We start from the raw sequence: 16,174 nt of genomic DNA on the forward strand, positions 1-16,174 counted from the left end.
TGGTAGGATTCATAAACTAGGCAAGTTACAGTCTTGTCTTTGGAACATAAGTCCATGAAGAATTAATGTTAAATCAGTTTTTGTACTCTTATGTTGGAACACATAGTCTGAAAGGAGCTGGTCTTAAAACGTTTAAGTTCTGATAATTTGTGTTGGCATCATACAATTTACCCGTTTTGTGACTCATAGCATAGTTTTGCAGGTTGTGGTTTTTGTTTCATTTCTCACAACAAATAAGTAAATATCATAGCAAACAAAGTATAATACACACTTATTGACTGATTGATCTTTTTTTGTGTGTGTGTGAGGAAGATCAGCCCTGAGCTTACATCTGTTGCCAATCCTTCTCTTTGTTGCTGAGGAAGCTTCGCCCTGGGCTAACATCCGTGCCCATCTCCCTCTACTTTATATGGGACGCCGCCAGCACAGCTTGACAAGCCGTGCGTCGGTGCATGCCCAGGATCCGAACCTGCAAACCCTAGGCCGCCAGAGTGGAGCACACGCACTTAACTGCTGAGCCACCAGGCCGGCCCCTGATTGATTGATCTTAAAAAAAATTTTAAACTATAGTCTATCATGTAAGAAATTAATAAATATAATTTTATTTTTATTTATTTATAAATAAACTATATATATATTTATTTATATAATAAATAGAATTTTAATTATACTTTTTTCAGACAATATTCAAAATCACTTAAGCTTTGTTGGGTACCTATATATCTATATCTATGATATATAAGTTGTTCTTTTCTTTTAGTACTATGTTTTATTCACTCTGAAAACATATATACTACTACTAATAAAATGCTTTTGAGAGTTTATATTGTATTTTGTGCTATTTTAAGTTCATCCTAAATAAATATATAATTGTTTATACCCCTTCTTGCCTAGAAAGAATTCTAGGCAAGAATACTAGAGCCTTATATTGCTACTTAATAGTAACACTGAAATTTGAGAAAAGAGTCAGGAATTCCAGTTTATGAAAGAGTAACGCTATTCTCAGAATGCTTATTTAAATGTATATAGATTTTCAGAGAAAGAAACCTGGTATAAAAGAACTCCTAAAAATGACAATGTTGGGCTGGCCCAGTGGTGTAGCGCTTAGGTGCGTGCCCTCCGCTTCGGTGGCCCAGGGTTCGTGGATTCAGATCTGGATTTGGATCCCAGGCACAGACCTACACAGCGCTCATCCACCCACGCTGTGGTGGCATCCCACATGCAAAATAGAGGAAGATTGGCACAGACGTTAGCTCAGGGACAATCTTCCTCAAACAAAAAGAGGAAGATTGGCAACAGATGTTAAATCTTATTTGCTTTTACTGACATTTATCATTCATTAGATAATAGCTGTTGTTAGTTACAGTTTTACATTTTAAAATGCCATTTATAAAATATATATTTAAAACATTGCTGTTTTCCGCTGGTCTCTGCCAATATGATTTAAAATTCAAATTCAGAGAATCTCCTAATTCTCCAACTCTTTCTCTTCAGTGGCTTTATTAAATAATCATAGTAATAGCTACCATGTACTGTCTTCTTGTGCCAGTGTTTGGCTGACATAATCTCATGAAATTCTCACAATGACCTTGTGAGCTGAGTGAGTATTCTTACCTCTCCTCTAAACACGAGGAAAGCTAGGCTCAGAGAGATGCACCGTATTGCAGCCACATTCCCGTCTGAGGAGGAAGGCCATAACTTTCCACTGCCAGGCTGCCTTAAGCTAAAAAAGTTCAAGTATAAATGCTGTTTTCTCTTTTGTCTTCCCCATATTTAACTCTAGATACTGTTCAGCCTAAGTATAATGTTTTAGAAAACACTCACAACCCCACAGAAAATTTTTGAAGGAAATTATCATAACTTTTGCTGCTAGTTGCTAAAATAAAGTACTGTCATAGCTCTTGGTATCAGAACTGAAAGCAACAGCTGTACTTTCAACTAACCCTTGGCTTTACTAAGTTCTACTTAAATTACAAGGAAATAAAAATATTACAATGTTGAGGAACCCATGGACCAATTAACATCTTGGAAAAAAATATATTTCAAGCTGGTTTCTTTTCCATTTAACCTCAATCAGATTATGTTTCAAGGTGGTTACTTTCTCAGATCTCTGCATTTTGAGGGCCAAATGATCATATGACCTTTCAGAGGATATAAGAGGGTCCATCTGTAACGACAGAGCATTTGCTTTGTTTTCTAAGACCTTTATAGACCACACAGCTGCTTCGGTTTTCCGGGTGGGGCCCTCTTAACCTGTGCTTTATTTCCCCCCCTTTCTTCTCCAGGACTGCCCACCAGAAGCAGGTGATTTCCGAGCTCAGCAATGTTCAGCTCATAATGATGTCAAGCACCATGGCCAGTTTTATGAATGGCTTCCTGTGTCTAACGACCCTGACAACCCCTGTTCACTCAAGTGCCAGGCCAAAGGGACAGCCCTGGTTGTTGAACTGGCACCTAAAGTCTTAGATGGGACGCGTTGCTACACAGAATCCTTGGATATGTGCATCAGTGGTTTATGCCAAGTAAGTGCTGGCTTTTTTTCGTTCTATTTTTCCAGACGGTTTTAGAGTCTTTGTGTAAATAGCTTTTGTATAGTCCTGCTGTCTGAATCACTCAGTGTTACTTTTTCTCGAGTTTATAAATGATGACAAATTTGAAAATCGAGGTTTAATTTCAGTTGAAACTATAAGAGTTGTATTTTGTGTTAAAGAAACGTGGGCTAGAGGTTTTTTTCTTTCCTTGAGTCTCACTTGAAGGGGGAGGATAAAAATTGTTGAATATTGTGTATCAGTTTTGTGCTAGACTCTGAAATTATCTCTCCCTTCGTCGTCCCTGAAATGTGGGGGGGGTGTGTGTGTGTTTGGAGGCATTGATTTTCATTTACTTAGAGCTTCAGAATTGCTCAGGTGAGACTGGCTCTAAAATCTCCAAGTAAACTGTGGGAGAATTATTCGCTTCTTCATAGTAACTGTAATTTTCTTGAAAATTCAAAAGAACTATAGAGAAAGGCGTGGCGGTGTCAGCTAGGTCAGATTTCAGCCAGGTAAATCTTTAAAATAGAGATAGCAAAGAGGTTTGATTTCTGGTATCAATTTATCCATGTCTACATTGGGTGGAGAGTTTGTAAGGTGAGGGAGAGTGGGTACATTCGCCATCTTGATTTTAAAGTGTTCTCTTAGGATTAGGATGACCAGCCTAGTTTTTGGAGCCACAGTTGCTATATTTTCTTGTGTGCTATACTTAACCGTATACTTTTATATTTCACAAAGTAGACATTTTGAGACTCTTTGCCTCTCCCTAGGAGATATTGGTAGAAATTTTTCTCTCTTCAGAATCTCTAATATTACAACTAGCAATATAAGAATTAACATAAAATATGTTTCAGTAATTTGTTGTTTCAAATTCACATGTTTATTTAAAACCAAAATCTGTGTTGAGATATACAAGGAATAACTGGAGTGTGAATTACTACAAGAGATGTGAGATGTCCTGCAAGGTTTTATGTAAATGAGAGAGAGACAGACGTACTAAATCTTCATGAGGTTTAGAATCATGAGACAGGGAAATTGTGGCCTGTCTAAGCACTTCTCAGATAGGAGGATGGAGATGACATTTACATATCTGAAGGTTTCTTTCTATACAGAAGATATATGAATTTCAGGTATAAATTTGAACATAGAATCTTACTATTTTAAAGCTAAGAAAGGCCTAAGAGATGATCTAATCAATGTCCTAAAAAGCAATATATTTGAACATCATTTGTGATATACCTTGTTTACTTCCTTCTCTAGGATTCTCAGTGGTGTTGAAATGGAATTATGGAATCTGCAAAAGCTTTGGGAATAATAGAAAATTGTAAAGCAAATAGATGTAAAGAAGGGGCTATGTTGTAGGGAATGGCAAATTACATAATAATTCCTTATAAATGTATACTGTTTGAGTAAAGCAAGACAGATTTCCATTTTGTAAATGAAAAAACAGAGGACCAGAAAAGTGGTATGATTTTCTGAAAGTTATGCAGTTGGTCATGGCAGAAGTGGCACTAAATTCCAGGTCTCCTGATTTCTATTCCAAAGTTGTTTGTACTATACCATACTGATGCATGAACCAAAATAAACAAGACAGATCAGCAAATTAGATTTCATTTGTTTCTGTTGCGTACGAGTTCAATGTGCCATGGTTTTTTCCTAGACTAATCCTGCCAGCTGGCCTCATGTATCTTGGCAACCGAAAGGGAATCCCATTTCAGCAGCAAAAGAATAAATTTTATATACAGTAAATATGGAGAGATAGGGCTGGACTTTTGGTTACAAGTATAAGCATGCCTCCTTAATGTAGATTCTTGAGTGTGACTTAGATTTGGGGGCAAATGTAAATTGTACTATATTTGAAACTAATTGTACTTATATATAGAAATTATAACCAGTTACTATTATTTTCTTCATTTATTTGTCTTGCCAGGGGCAATAGTATGGTAAAGGAGATAGAAAAACTCAGGTTGCATTTAAGCACTAACAAGTAGTTTAGTTTGGCTGGAGAGCAGAATATCCCCCAGATACACAGGAAAGAGAGCAAGATAGTTTGGGAGAAAATCATGGAGGCTCAAATGGCAGACGGGACTATGGTGAACAGTGGGTGGCCAAGATAGAGTTTTAATGGAGAAAAGACATAATCATAACTCTGCTGTAGCAAGATTAATATAGCTGCAGTTATAGGACAGTTGAATTGGAAGGCCCTGGGCACAAAGAGACCAGCTGAAAAGGAGGCTCAGAGCGACCAAGGTGAGGAGAAGCGTGAGCCTAGGCCAGGCAGTGACAGCAGGAACAGCGAGGAAACTAACTCTAAAACCAGGAAGGAGTTTTCATTTTGATTATAACTAGGACAGAGGGTAGAAAGCACTAAATCAAATTAATCACGCCCAGGGGATCAAAAACTACAACTTAATGTGAATTTGTAATGGATATAATTTTGGATCCTTGCTACCATTACCATAATATCCTGTGTTTTCATGATTAAAGCCTACTTGAATTTTATAAAAGGAACAGAAGACAGCAAGGTAGAAGAAGAAAGATGGAATCCATAAGTGCAGTATACGCTTTTTCAGAAGGACGAGAGTGAAGTTAGTCACCCAAAGAAAAGCACTCACTTCTGCCTCAGAAGAGTTTAAATATATAAATTCCATTCTACTTAGAAAATAATCCTGTATTTAGGTTTTATCTGTATATTGGTGATTAGTATTTTCAGTCTTTAGTAAGAAACATTAAGAAAAAGCCATGTTTTCATGATTTTTAAAACACTTTCAAAAACCTTAATGCTAACTTAAAAGTGCAGTTTTTATGAACAGCTTCTCCTAGTTTCCTGAAAAAATCATCACCTCTGCTCTATTTCCCTTCTCTTCCGTTCCTACCCCATTTGTTGGGGATTCTTAGCTCTTTCTCTGACTTTATTTTTGTCTTATTATAACTTTTTTTGTAAGCTGCTTCAAAGGTTTTTGATGGTAGACAGATATAAATTATAAACTGTAAAGAAGCAAATATCTAGCTTGATTAAAAAATCATAGTCTTGCCTTGATTAAAAAAATGACAGCATAACTACAGAGATTTGCCGTTTTTAAGTACCAATCGTTTCAGTTATACCTGCTTAATACTCCACTAAGAACCACTTCCTCTAAAGTGTTTGGGCCTTTAACTCTTAAATAAAGCTGTGGAGTCTTAGACTTTCGGAGCCAGGAGATACCTTAGCAATTCGCAGATATTGCTGTTTCACAGAGGAGGAAACGGAGACCTGGAGACTGTCCCAAGGTCCTGAATGAGTGGGTCACCTGTATTTGTTGTGAATTTGCTTCAGGAAAATTCTAGAATTGTCACTATTTACAATAGATACCTTATTCTTACTCAGTAATATTAGAGTATCATACTAGGCAGTGTATTCACTCTAGTAGTAGTGGTAGCAGTGGTAATATTAATACTAACATTAAAATAGCTTCCACTTTTGAGTGACTACCAGATCTAGGCACTTTACATGTACAGTCATGTGCCACATAATAGTGTTTCAGTCAATGATGGACTGCATATACGACAGTGGTTCCATAATATTAGTACCATATAGCCTAGGTGTGTAGTAGGCTACACTATCTAGGTTCATGTAAGTATACTCTATGAGGTTCACACAACGAAATCACCTAATAATGCTTTTCTCAGAATGTATCTCCGTTGTTAAGCGACATGTGCCTGTATTTTTTTCTAATAATTTTACAATTCTACATATTAGGTGGCATTATCCTCGTTTCACACATGAAGAACTCAGGCTCAAGTAGATTATAGGACTTGCCCAGAGGCACCCAGTTCTGGCTGACTCCAAAGCTCGTATTCCTTCTGGTGAGGCTGGGTGGACAGAGGCAGGTACCATTTGATGTTGAGTAGTGCTGGTACCAAACTTGTCTGTGTACCAGAATCACCTAGAGAGCTCTTAAAAGATACCACTCTTGGGCCCCATCCCCCAGAAATTCAAATTTATTGGTTCTCTGTATAGAGAACACTCTCCTTATGATCCTATTGCTTAGCCAGATTTATGAACCACTTATAGACTGGGAAGCAGGCAGGATTTAAAGTCAACAGACATGGATTGGAATCTGGCTCTCCTTTAGTGATCTGTATAATCTTGATTAAGTTATTTAACCTTCCTAAATTCTATTTTTCAATCTGTGGAAAACTCGCGCGGACCACAGAGCACCAAGTGAGAGAATTAATGTGAAAATGCTTCACAAACTGTAAAGTGCTGTGGAAATGTAGAGTACCTTGAACATTTTGAGTTGCAAAATATATTAAAGTAGTGGTTCCATATGTGGGATTTCATAACCCTATAACAATTCAGAAAGGTTTATAGAATGAGATAAAGTAACCAACTTCTTATTCCACTAAGAACATTAAAAAAGAAAGGAGACCTTCTCTCATGTACTTTCACCATCATTGTTTCATAACTGAAATGTTAATAGCAAGAAAGTAGTAAGAACCTGATTTCAGAATCAAGGACAATCCTGTATATTGAATATAATTTGCCTTATGAAAGAGTCACTACCCTGTACTTATTTTTCTTTTTTTCTCGGGAGCACAGAAATTGTCACTAACAGTCCTTCACAGACTCTTATTGGAAAACACTGACTTTGAGATCATCTAGTCCAGCCCAGAGAAATATTGCTTCGCTAGGTTGTGTGATTTTCCCAGGATCTTGCAGCTAGTTAATGGCAGACTAGAGGTCAGAGAATGTCAATGTTTATCAACATTTTTTTAACTATGCCCCCTGTGTTATTTCTTCAGCATATCCCACGGGCCAAGATTTTGTCCAGCTTTAACTCTGTTATTTATATATGAAAACAACAGGTTTCATGAATATATCTTTTCAAACCACATTCTCCCCTCTCCCTCCCTTCTAGAATCTGATAATTGTCTCCAGCAGGTCATTGTACTGGTGTCTCTCCCCACCTTGCATCTTAGACTGAGAAATACTGGGATTTTTATCTGCTCATTCTCATTCTGGACTACATGAAGTTGGAGATAAGGCAGAGCTAGGGAGACAATGCATCATAGTGTGCATACTTAGGAGCAAAGGCTCTGGAGTCAGACTGCTTGGGTTTGAATCTAAGTCCTACCCCTCGCTGGTGTGTGACTTTGAGCAAGTTCCAAAGCCTTAGTTTCCTCATCCGCAAAATGAGAATAATCCACACAGATTGCTGTGTGGATTAAGTAATCAAATGCATTAAAGTGCTTACTACGGGCTTGACTTGTAGCAGTACCCAAATTACTTCTTGTCTTTGACTTTTTCCTCTTTATGGACTTTGTGAGTGCATGGTTTAATGTGGTTATTCACACAAAAGGGGATACTGACATCCCAATGAATGCACGGACCTGTTAATTTCCTATTGCAACCTTCTCTTGCTAATAGCTCCACGTGGTACCATTATCAACTCCTGATCCAGGGCAGTGAATTGCATCCTGTACAGAGTTAATGAGCCATCACAAATAGGATCAGCTCTATTAGTCTTGCTGTTATTCATTAATTTTCATTATCCAAATTACCCCATTTATATTTGTTGTAAAGCACAAAGCTGGTTTCCGTTTTAAATGTATATATATAAAAGAGTAGCATAAATTTACAGATAGAACATGTGCTGCTGTTAAAAATAATTTTGAGGTTATTTTGAAGTCAAATACAGGAAATTGTGTTTTATTTTTATAATTAATGAAATTCATCACTTGATACCTATATACATACATCAAAAAGACAAAGTACGATTATAAACCAGCTCTTTTGTAATGAATCTACATATTTATAATATTGCTTATTGCTATTCCAGAAAATAAGGCATTTCAAAAAGGTAATGGAGAATTCCTTTCAAGTAATGCCCTGTGTAATATTGTTTTAAAATGAATAATACAAAAAAGAAAAAAGCAATAAATTGGATCATGGAGTTTTAACGTCTATACTATGGCAACATTAACACGAACCATACTTCTAGCAAAGGTCTTTCTATTTTTAATAATTCCTGTGGTGAGTAGTTTGAAATGAGTTGAATGGAATGATTATTTCTCCATCTCTGTCTGTGACCTAAGTCAATAGTATCAAATGTCTACCAGTTATTCTAAAGGTGGTGATGTCAAAAACAAGGAGTTGGCAATTTTTTCCTTCTGTGTTTTGTAATCTAATTCCACGTGGAAGCGTGGCATTGCTTAAAGATTTAATGCACAGTCTTTCTTGTTCTCTCCTTTGCATGACAAAGACTAAATGAACTACTTTACAGTTGAATGTTGGCAAATTACTTAGTTCCCAAACATTGTTTATTTGTTCTCTCAACCATCTGCTGTATGTTGGGTACTGAGGATACAAAGTTGAATAAGATCTATTCCCTCAGAGATGATACCTTTGTTAGGGTTATTGTGAAAAAATCATTCATTCATTCATTTACCTAGTATTTACTTGGGAATTAACAGTGTGCTATATACTGGAAATACATGAATGGACAGAAAAAAACACAGTCTGTGCCCTCCTAGAACTTACCCTCTGAGGAGAGCTATGACAGGTATCTGAGAAAGTAGACTATCTTCACTCTGCTGCATTCCCCTCACCCTATCCAACAAAGTATACTTTAGCCACTACTGTGTTCTCCTCCCTGTAAACAGGGTGCTCTTTCTAAAATACAAATTTGACTTTGTTTCTTATCTGCTTGAATCATTTCAATTGCACTCTTTTGCTTCAGGGCAACGAAAGCCCAAATTTCTTTACATAGTGGGTTTCTTTACTGGATGGAGTAAAAGACCAGAAAGTTATTCTCTCACAGTTCTATAGGCTAAAAGTCCCAAATCAATGTGTTGTCAGAGCCATGCTTTCTCTGAGGCTTTAGGTACAATCTTTCTTGGCTTCTTCCTAGCTTCTAGTGGTGGCAGTCAGTCTCTGCCTCCCTCTTCACGTGGCCAACTCCTTCTGTGTCGATGTGTCTCTGTGTCTTTACATGACATTCTCTTCCTGGTGTCTCTGTTTTCTTTTCTTATAAGACCAGTGATATTGGATTAGAGCCCATTCTAATGAGTATCACCTCATCTTAACTTGATTACATCTGCAAAGACCCTATTTCCAAATAAGGTCACATTCACAGGTACTGGGGGTTAGGACTTCAAGATGTCTTTTTGGGGGACATAAGTCAACCCACAACAGTATGCATCCCTGTTTATTTGTGTATAGTACAAACATATACATATATATTTTTGAATAGTGTGTAGGATTCACAGTGGGAGTAATTTAGACTGTGGTAAATAGGAGGGCTATTTAACTGAGACATGGAATCAAGGACTGTTCAGAGGAAGAGATAGCTGGAAAGACCTAATTAGTGACTGGAATTGAAGAAGGAGAGTGAAGAGATAGAGGGCTAAAGAGGTGGTTAGGACCTATGTCATGAGGAGATATGTATGCTATATCAAGAAGGATGGGGACTTGTAACATTGAGGGCAAAAGAGTGCCATTTAAATAATTCAAGCAGATGAAAGATAAGGTAAGGTACATAATTTAGAAAAAGTACCCTATCTATAGTGAGGGCAATGGGTGGGAATGGGGAAAAAATTGGTAGTGGGATGAAAAGGAGAGATTTGAAAACAAATCAGGAGATAGAATCCATGGACTTGGTGATTGGTTAAATGTAGTAGGAGAGGGGCCGGCCTGGTGGCGCATTAAGTGCGTGTGCTCCGCTGTGGCGGCTCGGGGTTCGCAGGTTTGGATCCCAGGCGCGCACGGATGCGCCGCTTGTCAAGCCATGCTGTGATGCCATCCCATATAAAGTGGAGGAAGATGAGCACGGATGTTAGCTCAGGGCCAGTCTTCCTCAGCAAAAAAGAAAAGGATTAGCGACAGATGTTAGCTCAGGGCTAATAATCCTCACACACACACACACACAAAATGTAGTAGGAGAGAAACATTGAGAGGTGAAGATGATGCCCAGATTTACAGTTTGAGCAAAGTGTGGGGCAGCCATTCATTGGGCTGTAGAAGACAGGAGAAGTATCTTGGGGCAGTGGTGGGGGATGAGACGACAATGTGTGTACAGTGCACTACCTACCACATGATATTCACTCAGTGAATTTGTATCCTTTCTTCCTCCCTCTTAAGTCTTCTCAATTCAGAGGTGTGTTTCCATTAAGTTTGTATAGGCACAGGCCTATTTATGTATGATTAAAATTTGTCAGGTTTGGGCCACCCTGTGGCTTAGCGGTTAAGTGCACGCGCTCCACTACTGGCAGCCCAGATTCAGATCCTGGGCGCGCTCCCACGCACCACTTGTCCGGCCATGCTGAGGCCGCGTCCCACATACTAGAAGGATGTGCAACTATGACATACAACTATCTACTGGGGCTTTGGGGAAGAAAAGGAGGAAGATTGGCAATAGATGTCAGCTCAGAGCTGGTCTTCCTCAGCAAAAAGAGGAGGATTAGCATGGATGTTAGCTCAGGGCTGATCTTCCTCACATACACAAAAAAATTTGTCAGGCTAACCTTTTCTATGACCATGTACAATTAGACAACAAGTCAGCTTAAATGCTTGTTGCTTTTAGGAAAAACTGAAGTCAAATTAGTGTATAGTGTTTGAAGTTCCTTGAGGTATCCTCTCTTGAATAGCTAAGAGATACAGTAAGTGACAGTCCATAGGGACTCATTCATTTCATAATATTCCCTTCCTGCTGCCCCAGTTGGGTCCTTTGTTTATTCATATATCATCTCTACTCAAGGAGAAGGTTTCTTTGCCACAGTGGATTTTTTTTTCCATCTTGAGATTCAACTCGTGAGGTAGGAGGCCTTTCTTTGTGTAGCTTTCATAGAAAAACTTTTCTGAAAGTTATATCCATTTAATTTTTCCTTTGAAATTAAGCATGGACTGGGAAAGACAAAATTATTGATTCTGTTTTCCCAGAGAGATTCAGTAAAGTAGATGAAGACAGAGTGAATCTAATTTAGAAAAATTTTTTAAGTTTTACCATTTTTAATGCTGTATAGTTTGCAGAGTGCACTTTGTGTATCACCATGTGCTTCTTATGCCAGTTTTTTGGAACATCCCTATTATTTTCTCTTCATAAATGAGGAGATTGAGGCTCATAGAAGTTTCTACAACTAGAAAAAGGCACAGCAACAATTCAAATTCTATTATTTCTATTATATGTCACCCTTTCTTCTGGGAAAAGATATGTTAATAATGAGGTATAGTATCAGTAAGCACACCTCTTTGTTAATAGGAGTATGACTATGTACAGCTCAGGTAGAGAACTCTATGGCCTAGGAATTCTGTGTTCCATTAAATGAAAGCTCTACCAAGATCTGACAACTTTCTTGATTTCTTCTATGATGCTGTGTGTCATGAATAATTCTTTGGGCCATTTGCTTGTAGAAATACTGAATGTGCTAAATTTTACCTAATCATCTTTAAAACTGTTTCAGCATTGTTATTAACTACAAAGTTTGAGATTCCCCAAGACCACCTTCACTTCTGATGCCAACTTCAAGTTCAAGATCTCCAAGATTACCCTCAGGTGTGATAATTCACTAGAAGGACTCACAGAACTCACTGTTATACTCATAGTTAGTTTATTACAGCAAAAAGATACTGATGAAAATCAGCCAAGGGAAGGAGGTGCATAGAGCAGGTCCGGGAGAGTTCAAGGGAAGATCTGCCAGTTGTCCTCTCCCAGTAGAGTTGTGTGGACTGTGCTCACTTCTCCCAGCAACAATGTATGACGATATGCATGGAGTAGTGCCAACCGGGGAAACTCACCCAAATCTTGGCATCCAGAATTTTTATTGAGGCTTGATCACATAGACATGGTTGACCACCTGCATGGCTGCCCTTAGTCTCCAGCCACTCCATAGGTTGAATTGATACCATGAGACCCAAAGCCCTCACCATAAATCATTTAGCATAGACTATCTGGCATGACCCAAGTTCCCCAGAAAAACAAAGACACTCTTATTGGTCAGGAAATTACAAGGGCTTAGAGATTACCTCCCAGGAACCAAGGCAAAGACCAGACTTCTCTTCAGGCAAAGTTTATCCCCTACTGCACAGTGATTTTGGGGCTATTTATTCATTCAACAAATATTTAATACTTACCGTTGGTCACTAGGCTATCCTCTGGTGAACAGGACTCAAGCCCTCTTCTCAAGGAGCCCATATCCTCAGCTTTCTGCAGCAATCACAGTTAAAGAAAAAAATAACCCCCATTTTTCCCCCATTTACTGTTTCTAACTTTGGAGAATCACCTAATGAGAGGACCCATGTGAATTATTGCAACATTCACACGAAATAGCCATTCTTTGTGGCTTTGTGTGTGTGACTCTTGGAATGTGGTACAGAATTGTGCAGGTGCTTTGGAAAATAGTCTGACACTTTCTCAAAATGTTAAACACAGAGTTACCATTCGAACAGCAATTCCATTCCTAGGTATATACCCAAGAGAAATGAAAGCCTATGTCCACAAAAACTTGTATTCAGTTGTTTTAGCAGCAGTATTCTTAATAGCCAAAAGCAGAAACAACCCAAATGTCCATCAACTGATGAATGGATAAATAAAATGTAGTCTATCCATTCTTTGGAAAATTATTCCACAGTAAAAAGGAATGAAGTAATGACACATGCTATAACTGGAATGAATGAACCTTCAAAACAATATGCTAAGTGAGAGAAGTCAGTCACAAAAGGCCACATATTCTATTATTCCATGTATACAAAATGTCCAGAATAGGCAATTCTATGGAGACAAAAGGTAAACTAGTGGTTGCCTAGGGCTGGGGGTTGAAGTGGAATGGAGAGTGCCTGCTAATGTGTATGAGGTTTCTTTTGGGGGTGATGAAAATATCTAAAAAGATTTTGGTGATGGTTTCACAATTCTACGAATATACTAAAACCACTGAATTGTATACTTTAAGTGGGTGAATTTTATGGTATGTGAACTATATCTCAAGAAAGATGTTTTTAAAATGTAGTACAAAGGTTCAAAACTCAATGGACTAAATCTAAAGACTATGTTAGCTGTGAGAGTGACCTCATCTCACTCTTTGACAGAGTTAATGTGACGAACCCATTAGTCTTCGTAAGTGTCCCATTCATTCATTACTGTTCCAAAAATTCCTTTTTGACCCTAAGTATTTGTATGTATTAAAACTGATTTAGAAACTGGCACAAAACAGATCATTAATGAATATATGCTGAATGAATGGATAGTGATATCAAGCCAGAAAGTTGAACATCTTTCATTTTTTTTTTTAAGGGAAATAAGTTTGGAATTGAAAAGGTCTTTTCCCTAGTATAGTAAATTCTCAACAAAGCATTATTCATTTAGCTACATTTTATATTAACTCTGCTACTTCATTCGCTGAGTGATTTCACAGAAGGCAGTTTTTAAACTGAAAAGGGAATTTGAAATCTTGCAGTTTAATCCTTCCACTTTACATTTGAGGCCCAGATAGTTTCAATCAATTTTTAAAATAGGGCTGCCATGTGGTCCTGAATTAGGTTCCATGGGGATAGAAAGGTAAAGGTCATGATCCCTGTCTTCAAGAAGCTTACAGTATTAGGGTGATGAGGCTCAAACACAATAATTATAATCATCAGCAGCACGAGACGGGAGGATGAGCTAGAGTTGTGGACTCAGTTAGATACAAGGTTGAAGTGTGACTTCTAAACTTACTATCTGTGTGACCATGGACTAATCTATTAGATTCTTTAAGCTTCATTTTTCTCATCTGTTAAAATAAAGGTAATAATTCCTAATATTAATAATAATAAGATCTGATCTTTATTGAGCACTGATGTGCCAGGCGCTGTGCTGTGTAAGCATTTTACGTATGTTTTCTCCTTTAATCCTCACATGAACCCACGGGGGTTATATTGTTCCCATTTCTATAGAGGACGAAAATGAAGTTTAGAGAGATTAAGTACTGTAGATTCATTCATTCAACAAATATTTATTGAGCATCTACTAATGCTAGACATTATGCTAAATACTAGAAATGCAACTATAGGTACAGGATGCAGTGGGAGCAGTTAGGAGGAGCATATAGGAAGGCACCGTAATTCAGTTCTGTGGAGGTGGGAAGGCTTTACTGTCTAGCTCTCAGGTCACTCTCTTCCCCAGGACTCACATCCTCCAGTGAAATTCCCCAGGGGATCTAATAGTTATTCCCATTTCTTGCACCTGTTTTTCTCTTGTTTCCTTTGTCTTATATTAATTTTCGTGACCATCTGGCCCATTAGATTGAGATCTCCTTACCGGCAGAGACCATATCTTCCTCATCTTTAGTTTCTTTATATTGAGTTGCATGTAGGACTATTGCATGGATGGATCAACGAATCAATAAATCTCTCTGTTGACTATTTTTGTCTCTTGATGATGAGCTCTTTCTAAATCACATAAATTATTCATCCTAAATGTCTTTTTTATCTTTTAATTTATTTTGGCCTTGTTCTCATTTCCTTCAGGCTGTGAAACAAATTCGGCTTATGTGAATTTAAATTTTTTGTTTTATCATACTAAGCTAGAAATAGTTCAGAATTTGGGATCATCTGCCATCCACTCTTTATTTACCATGGCTCAGGAAATGGCCCAGATCTACCCAGAACCTTCTCCATCAAGATAACTGTTGGTTGGCTTAGTATTTTAAGGCGATTCTCTGGATGAACTCCCATTGCTGAAGGCATTAGATCCTTTCTGGGATTAAACTCACAAAAGGCAATGTTTCCAAAGGCCATAAATATCAATCAGGATTCCAGCGTGATGTAGTTTCTTTCCTAACTGTGTATTAGAAAATGGACCTGGAGAGTGTTTGCTCCTACAGGATGTTCCAAGGTTAAATTAGATGATCTTCAGACATATTTTCAATTAGTTCAACTCTCTCCATAATTAATATGGTTATTAAGTTTTGGGCCATAAAATGCCAGTTTTCCCAGAAATGTGAAATGCAAGGTTTAAGTATATTAGAAATTCGAAAGATTTGAAACTTTGCCTTAGATTTAAAAAAAAAAAGTTAAAATAGTAAAGTAGAATTGAGGCAGCCTTTTTTGAAACTGGGTGTGTTGAGATGCTTTGTATAATTGTTTAAAAATGTTAAAAATCAAATCCAAATATGAAAGGCAATTAGTAAGTAATTATACGTTGGCTGATTGGCATTTTTCAAGGAAATATCAAGTTAGGTAAAGGGATTATTATTTTTAAATGTTGGAGCTACTTTAATTGTCAAAATCCTTAATAAAAACAATTTAAAGCATCAGCTACCTTCTAGATTTTGAGCCATGAACATAATTTTACCCAAGTTTTAGCACACTCATGGTTGCCAAAGACTCTCCTGGAACTCTCCTAGGAAGGGCTGCTTGCCAGCGTCAGGAAAATCCACCCCAGCACCTAAAATTAGTGTAATAAACCCCACCTGCCCTTTCTATTGCCTGTTTGGTTAGAGGGCCCTGAGGAGCTCAAATCAAGAAGGAACAAAGTGTTTTTGCTATGGGCTGACTACCTGTGATCCAAGAGAATACTTAAGAATCTGAGAAATCTGGAGTAAGTCAAGAAATGATCTGTGTGGTTAACAGAACACAGAGGCAAAGACAAATTCAGAGGCCTCGGGAGATATTTTGAACTTCTTCGCAAAGC

At 37.7% G+C, this 16,174-nt stretch overlaps 1 protein-coding gene across 3 annotated transcripts in view; it reads left to right on the forward strand.

The window, feature by feature from the left end:
* The window catches only part of ADAMTSL1 (ADAMTS like 1), an 855,592-nt gene that overhangs the window by 577,152 nt on the left and 262,266 nt on the right, over nt 1–16,174 (forward strand). For all 3 annotated transcript variants that reach the window (XM_058565859.1, XM_058565860.1, XM_058565858.1), the window contains exon 5: nt 2,286–2,522. In XM_058565859.1, coding sequence (XP_058421842.1) covers nt 2,286–2,522 — 237 coding nt within the window. The remainder of the gene's footprint in view (nt 1–2,285; nt 2,523–16,174) is intronic.

This window comes from Diceros bicornis, chromosome 22 (assembly GCF_020826845.1).
Source record: "Diceros bicornis minor isolate mBicDic1 chromosome 22, mDicBic1.mat.cur, whole genome shotgun sequence".
Lineage (NCBI taxonomy): Eukaryota > Metazoa > Chordata > Mammalia > Perissodactyla > Rhinocerotidae > Diceros > Diceros bicornis.